This window comes from Juglans regia, chromosome 7 (assembly GCF_001411555.2).
Source record: "Juglans regia cultivar Chandler chromosome 7, Walnut 2.0, whole genome shotgun sequence".
Lineage (NCBI taxonomy): Eukaryota > Viridiplantae > Streptophyta > Magnoliopsida > Fagales > Juglandaceae > Juglans > Juglans regia.
Genome location: NC_049907.1, coordinates 46,056,356 through 46,064,379, shown reverse-complemented (window position 1 = coordinate 46,064,379; position 8,024 = coordinate 46,056,356). Strand labels below are relative to the sequence as shown.

The following is an 8,024-nucleotide window of genomic DNA, read 5'->3' as shown; positions in this document are numbered from 1 at the left end:
GGTCTCCTTTGTACACTTTCTAGCCACCAACTGTAATAACAACCCTAGTGAAACATATCTGGTAAGTCTCTTTGGAGATTTCTTCTTTTATTTTTACAACACATCTCGTCTCATCTCATCTTATCATTATAATTTTATTAAAATTTTAAAATAATAATAATATTAAATATATATATATATGATAACAATATTTATTTAATTTTTAATTTTTATTTTAATTCATCTTATATATAAAAATAAATGAAGATTAACGATGATTTTAATTTAATACTCATAGGGGAAAAAAAAAAGAGGTCCTGGTTTTGATAATGACGTCCATAAACAAAGTCCCAACTCTCTACAACTTGGGACAACGACATATCTAAAATTCAAGATTGAGATGGGGCCTGAAAACTGAAAAGTGTGGCACTGTATTGATTATAGTCAGGCTGCTAATCTGGCTGGATTGTCTTCATCGTAGGCGATGCAATTACGTACACCTCATTAGCATCTAACTTTTCATATCGATTTACTTATTTTTAATGCCTAAGTACTCGGCATTACTAAGAGATTATTCACAAAGTTTTTGTCAATTTCGTCACCTTAAGATTGCCAAATAGATGACAGCATGCATAGCCGTTGTTATTGAATCTTACAATTTCTACAGCATGACAAAGTCGATCAGATGACGACTCTGATCGACTTTGTAAATTTCATTAAATTCCGGAGCAGTCTAAATAACCATATTTTAAGTTGAAAGTATTTTTATAAAAATATTCATATTAATTTAAAATAGGGCTGTGAAAAGGATTGTGATAATTGTTGTACGTGTATTATTTTCCATTTCTAAATATTAATTTCTCTATATCCATCTCGAGAGTGTAGCAAGAGAATGACTCTTGAGAAGACTAATGGATCTTTTTTATTTTATTTTTTTTATTCATTTTTTTCATATTTTTTTCATATTTGTTTTAAAAAAGTTTACAATATCATTAAAAAAATATTTTTTTAATCACTAAATTAAAAAAATTATCGGGATGCACCTCGGTGGGACTAGTTTTGTTCGATTTTATATCTCTGATTTCTGTCTTTTCATATTACGTATTTATAAGGTCCGTAATTTAGTTATTCTTGGGATTGGTCTAAACATATACCATGACATACTGCATGCTTTTATCTTCTCAGAAATCTCGAAATAAGAACAAATATTACAAAAATATTGGGTCATTTTACTTCTTGATCGCAATAAGCATCTTTAATGGGCCACGACAGCCTTGTTAGTTGGAAATTGACAGGCTATTAAAGACTCTTAAGTTCAAATCAATGTTAATTTTAGCAAAAAGTTGATTGACAGATGAAAGCTATAATAGATATGAGGGCCACAGCATCATGACCGTCCAATCCACAACCAAAATCACTATCAAATCGCAATATCATAAGGGTACCTTTACGCCGGCCTTACAAATCTACCTCTATAATTAGTAATCACCTCAAACGAGAAGAAAAAAAATGTCCCAAAGCATCAGTAGGATCGCGGCATCGACAAGGTAAAACCAGGCCTAGAAGAAGACACTGTGTCAAGCAAATGGAGTATGGCAGGAAAAAATGGCTAATTGGGTTTGAAGTGAAGCAAAGAGTTCCTCATGGTTAAGGTTGTAGTACAAGGATTTGGTGTTGTTTGGTTGGTAGGATTTGAGGGAAATGCAGGACTGGAAAATAGAAAGTTTCTCCACCAAAACGATTCAAAGTCATTGGACGTCGTTTTCATGGAGGAGGGAGGTCTCTCTCTCTCTTTCTCTCTCTCTCTCTCTCTCTATATATATATATATATATATATATATGAATCTATTTATCATGATGGTCATAATTCAATAAAGTAGGTGGGACAAGAATCAGTTGATCCACATGAGAGTAGGGCTGTGCCATTAGGAGAAGAAACAGTGCCATCTTCTTCTTAAAAAGTCTCTACTCTTTTCTTTTTTATTTTTTTCTAATTTCTACAATTGTTGAATTTTTTTTTTTCTTTTAATTTTATGCGTTGGTTCATGGTTGAAATTTTGGATTTGGAGTGGGAATATTTGATTTTGGGCTTCGGGGTTTTAAAATTTCAAAAGAAACCGGGGGCCTACAATCTTGCCGAGATCTGATGGGGGCCCGTAATCTCTATACTTGGGTATTTAGTTCACAAGTGACTCCATCGAAAGGATTTTTTATTTTATTTTTTGGGTGAGTGGAAAGGCAGGGTGCTGTGTAGCTATTATTTATTACCTGAACTGCAGGTCGTTCGTTGAAAGATTTGAAAACCGGAAAAGCATCGCTGCTTTTGAGTGGAATCGTTTTTCTTTTTTGAAAAATACTTTATTCATAAATGATTATATAAAAACAGTCCTATAAATGGATTGATTTGATGTACGTCAAATTATAAAATTATTTAAATTTTTTTTATATAATTTTTTTTTATAGATGTAGCACTACACTTGTGTTTATCTGATATATTTAAAGTAGTTATGATCATTTAAGCAGTTGATATCGAAAATCACTTAAAATGTATTATATTATTAACAAGTATGATAGAGATGACAGTATTTAAGATGAGATGTAATGTTGCTGGTTTATATAACGAATCATTTGGTGGAAAATAAAGGAGAAAAACGTAAGTGGTGATTAGTGAGTGTATGAAATTCCACGTGTGCCCGTGTTAAGGTTTGACTGGTAGCTGGGTAATATAGTAGTAGTTGAGTCTCAAATTACTTGTGTACGTACGTCATGTTATATATAATGTATATATAATACATATCTTTTCACTAAATTCCAATAAATTCTAGTTCAAGCCAAACTCTTTAGTCTCCAATTAAATTGTAGCACGTACGTGTTAGAGCATTAATAGTAGTGTGGGCTCAATAAAATTTGGTCAAATTTTAGTTAGAGAATTCATTTTTATAAATTTAACTAGTTAATTTTTAACAACACCAAATACTAGACTCAATAAATCTATCATCATTCTATTAAAATATTAATTTTTATCTTTTTATTTATTTTAATTAATTTTAATTATAATTTAAATATTTATTCGTTATTAGAAAAGTACATATATATTAATTTTCTAACATTCATATTATTCTTAACGAATATAATTTTTTAACGGTCTTTTGTTTACAACGATCATATTATTTAAATTGATATATTTTTTCGAAGTTCATATTTTTATAACCATCATGCTTTTAATAAGATTGAAGAGGAAAGTTTCAAGCAAAAGCATCACCAGCAACGTCTTGTTTCACTGGACGTTTTTCGTGGCTTGACAGGTTGCGGTAATCTTTCTCTACTGTTTCTCCTATTTTTCTTCATGTATATATGGTTTTGGAGAAAGAGGAATATTTTATGATGAAAATTATATTTGGCCAGCTCTTTGTACTAGCCAAATTTGGCCAGTGAAAATATTGAAAGCTAAAATTATTGTAACTTTGTTGAGTCCACTACAGCCCCTTTTTGTGTAATTTAGTTAAATTTTAGCCAAATTTTAACTTAATTTGTTGAGCCCACTACTAAAGCTCTTAACACATTATAAAACTGATCTGTAGTTCACGAGAAAGCTCTTTCTAAGGGACGAAAAATTGCAAAGAATCCTTTACCTCCCAAGACAAGAAAAAGCATGAAGGTGGCCACCTTCATGAATTGTCTCCTGTATTTGAAATCCGGCCACAACTCATGAGTTATGGTATATATAGTTATTTTTGTGTATTTTTTGTATACTCCACTAATGTGATAGGCCAAAAGAGTTATTTTATATTAAAAAAAGTAACGCACCCAATCACATTAATGGAGTGTAAAAGGATCAGTACAAAGTGACTGTATATAGAGTTTTTGTTTACCAATTAATACTTCAATTCAGTAATGCATGTAGCATGAAGAAGTTTAAATATGTATTGATTACGGCATACTAAAATGCACACCCATGAACATTATAATTTATTATTAGAATGCTAGCTAATTACTATATATGTAGTAGTCCATTAGCAATGCAAGTTAAGTCAAAGATGAATTCTATACATCAGTCAGTACTATTCACTTTCGCACTCACACCTTATAAAAAACACCCCTCACACTTTATGAAAAAAAACTATAGGTGTGGAGTATGAAAGTGAATAGTGGCAGATGCATAAAATTTCTCAAAGTCAAAATCCCTAAGGTTTTCTTTTATTGAACTTTAGGGTATACCAGACTAAAAGAGAGATAAATACATGAAATAGGTCATATAATATATATTTGTTGAGTATTAATGTATAACGCCAAAAACATTACACAGTTAATTAATTAGCAATACATAGACAGTATTGCAAACCATAAATCTAACTAGCTATGATCTCTTTCATATTCTAGACTCTAGAGTTTAAACATAAACTTTAGCAATCCTAATATTTAATTATCAATCCATGCATGAAGACCAAGACTGATCAAGACTTTCTTCCCACTGCATTTTTCTCATTTCCGGCCTCCACAATTTTTCTACAATTTCCCTACATGGGAATTAGATCGGTTTGCATGAGGGTAGACTTTCTGTTATTGGGTTCTTCGTTAATTACCTATATATTTCGTTCCTGATGCTTTACATTCGCGCAGGTACATAGCAATTGAAATCACTTGAGATCAGTTAATTAATTCTTATAAGCTAGGGTCTAATAGAACTGAAATTCGAAGGGGCGCAGTCCTATAGTCTACGTACATGCAGTTTTTGTTTTTAATTAAACAACTACTCATCGTTTCTTTATTAAGTTTCCCCATATGTACCCATGCATATATACTACGTACTTAGGTGTTAATAAAACTAGTCCTAATACTAATTTTAGTAGTACTAGTACTACTGATCCTATATATATATATGGTGTGTGTATGTGTATATATATATATATATATATATATATATATGCAGCTTACACGTTGATCCCTGATCTTATATATCAAACGTTCATCATGTACTAATTAATTAGTAACCACCTTACACTCGATACATGAAACGATGAATGAATAGATAGATATGCCCCTGAGGGAGCGAATTAAAGGCTTTTATAACGAGCACACATGAGTACTATGGAGGACATAATTAGATACCTGTATCTCGCATCAAGCAGCTGCACGTCCCTTCGAATTATATCTCCACCATACATGTTAAGTGAAATCTATATTCTCCGATGATTTTTATATTAAATGACATATATATAATATTACTTAGCGACTAACCTAGCTAGTTTGATCAAGATGATAAGATCATGAAGGCTGGGATTAGCTCAAACATGTGTGTGTGTGTGTGTAGATAGTAGTACTACATAACCAACTAGCTAGCTAGGAATAAAAAAATATATATATCTACGGATCAGATTAATGATGATCAGAGTATTTCATAGTAAAATATATATTGAGCTAGTACTAAGTTATTTACAGACATGTCAAGAAATTATCCCACACATTATTATTTAATTTGTATAGGCTAAATAGCTTGAACTAGCTAGCGACAGTACTGCAGTACACTGGTGTTCCTATACTAGTGCAATCAAAGATTCAAAGTACGGCCATACCATGTCCAGACTTCCCAGATTGAAGACAGATTTCGCTTAGAGACAAACGGCAGGCAGTTCCATATATATGCACCTAGCTAGCTGCTAGTGGTGGCAATGATGAAGAGCAAGACTATATATATGATGGCACGACGTTGTAATAATTAATGTATATAGTACTCCGTTTGAATGGCTGGAATATCTAGCTTGTGGATGAATCACGTGGACAAGACCCAAGTAGAAGCTTCATCAACATTAGTGTCTAGCCGGTGGCCGGGCGCAGTACTGTTAATTAATTTCTGGTGAAGGAGGTGCATCCGCTCTTGCTACCAACTCTAATGCCACAATTGATGATTTCATAGAGCTCCGGCATTTCGGGTGCCAATATTGTTGCATTATTATCAGGCGGTTGATCTGTGATACTTGGATTATTGATAATTAGGCCAATTCTATCATCATGCGGAGCTGGTGCTGATCTCAGGCTGAAATTCTGATGATCTTCTTCTTGATTGGGATCAATTAGTACTACTGAATCGTCATGAGGTTGAGCATGATCATACCCTAGCGACCAAGTAATACTACTGCATGAATCTGATGAGTATGGGATTAGAGTTGGAAAATGAACCCAAGTACTGGGACGAAAGTTATTGTTCTGTTCACCATGATGATCTAAATCTCGTAGCATCGTGATTGGAGGGGTAAAGTACTGTAGCTGATATTGTTGAGATTTTAGGATCAAGTTAGGGTTCGGATCATTTAGAGGTAAGAAACCAGCTTCATCTGAACCTGTACTAGGATTGTACTGATCAATAACAGGAAAGGTTCCTAAAGCAGGAACGGCGCCATCAGTACCGGACAGGAGCTTCTTCTTTATGCTTGTATTCCATAAATTCTTCACCTCATTATCTGTTCTTCCAGGTAGGTGCTTGGCTATCCGAGACCACCTGTCCAAAAAACTTTCCCTCTTGCATGAACAACGTACCGATCATCATAAACCACGATGAGTGCCGTGATGATGGCTAATTAAAGCAATTACAAGCTGATGAAGAGCAAGAAAGAGAAAATCTACCTGTTACCAAGAATTCTATGGAGTTCAATGACGAGGGCTTCTTCTTGGGAAGAGAAGCTCCCGCGTTTTAAATCTGGCCTAAGATAATTTATCCACCTTAGTCTGCAGCTCTTTCCACATCTCTGTAGGCCTGCGTCATGTATGCGTATATACAAAAAGAAGCAAAAAAAAAAAAATACATAGTTGCGAATCTGGAAATTAAAAGTTCATATGTACGTACTAGGGTTAACCTGAAAAATAACTAGGTCGTTTTTTTTTTTTTTTTTTGGGAAAATTATAAGAAAGGTCAAAAGGAAGAAAATTAAACACATAGAACACATGAGAGCAAGTGCAACTTAGACGTACGATAGATCATGATCAAAGGAAAAAGATCGAAGTGAGCAATTAAGTTACCGGCAAGTCTCGGAACTGAGCTCCAACTACCATGGCCATTGGCTGAAATGTACTTGATGAGTTTATCATCCTCTTCTGGTGACCATAGCCCCTTCTTCACCTTTTGCTTGTTGCAACATGAGTGATGTCCCATCCTCCTTTCTCAAAAATCAAAATGAGTGATGAACTTGGCTTGCAGAAATTTGGGTATATATTATCCGCAAAAGCGACAGGAGATAGAAAGGGAGAATAAAAGAAAGGAGGGCTCTAGCTGATCATGATCTAGACATGGAGTGCTACAAAAAGATCATGAAAATAGTGAAGAGAACACAACAGATCGATCGACAAATGGATGATACATATTATATATATTGATATTGCTCTTAATAATTAGTTGGTGGCCCAGTTAGGGTTTGTGGCAAAGGGCTAAAAGTTTGAGCATCTCCAGGCAAGAGCTGCATGGTTTATAATGGATCCTAAGTTCAGAGATGGGCGGCCGCAACGAGTCTCAAACATACAGGGCGGTGGGGCCATATGTTTTGACAAGTCCCAGTTCGGACATTAATTTCTGGGATGACTGATCAAGACAATTATACATTTTTGGATGAAGTGCAATTATCATGAATCGTTTGCCAAATAAACCTTGTCTACGCCTTTTAAGGATGGCAATAATCGATGGATTTCCGGATGCATTGTTAAAATTGCGAGCCACTTATTTACCGCGTATGCATTTTCTACTGCTAGCTAGCTAGCTAATTATAAGTACATGATGATCAAATATATACCGTTATTGCATGCATTAAATTTGTAATCATGTCGATCTTGTGCGGATGATCATTTGGTTGTTGAACGATTGAGGTTTCAAAAGCTTTCCAAGTTAGCCATGACATGACGACATCGATATCATCATGTCCATCGATGTACACTTAATTTTCTACTGCAGCTTGTATATAAAATTCCAAGATTGATTCAATATTATTCCAAAACTTCCAAATAAATAAACAAACCATTTATTTGAAATGATCAACGTTAGTGTGTACTGATATATATAT

The 8,024-nt window shown here is 33.8% G+C and overlaps 1 protein-coding gene across 2 annotated transcripts; it reads right to left on the bottom strand.

Annotated features, from left to right (window-relative positions):
- Window positions 1-5,365: 5,365 nt before the first annotated feature.
- On the bottom strand, window positions 5,366-7,414 carry LOC108996202 (transcription factor WER-like). 2 transcript variants are annotated; one of them, XM_018971972.2, is made up of 3 exons: window positions 6,994-7,414; window positions 6,601-6,730; window positions 5,366-6,487 (listed from the first exon to the last, which is right to left on the bottom strand). In XM_018971972.2, the coding sequence occupies exons 1-3, from the start codon at window positions 7,124-7,126 to the stop codon at window positions 5,824-5,826; spliced, it is 927 nt and encodes a 308-aa protein (XP_018827517.1). In that variant the 5' UTR covers window positions 7,127-7,414; the 3' UTR covers window positions 5,366-5,823. The 2 variants fall into 2 exon arrangements, with proteins under 2 accessions (XP_018827517.1, XP_018827518.1); XM_018971973.2 differs by having other exon boundaries at window positions 5,366-6,475; window positions 6,994-7,413.
- Between the last annotated feature and the right edge of the window lie 610 nt (window positions 7,415-8,024).

Excerpts from the sequence above, each read along its gene's own strand:
- LOC108996202 (XM_018971972.2), bottom strand. The coding sequence starts at position 7,126 with ATGGGACATCACTCATGTTGCAACAAGCAAAAGGTGAAGAAGGGGCTA. Across the intron at positions 6,731-6,993 it reads CTCAGTTCCGAGACTTGCCG|GCCTACAGAGATGTGGAAAG; the intron begins GTAACTTAATTG and ends TACATGACGCAG. Across the intron at positions 6,488-6,600 it reads CATAGAATTCTTGGTAACAG|TTTTTTGGACAGGTGGTCTC; the intron begins GTAGATTTTCTC and ends CAAGAGGGAAAG.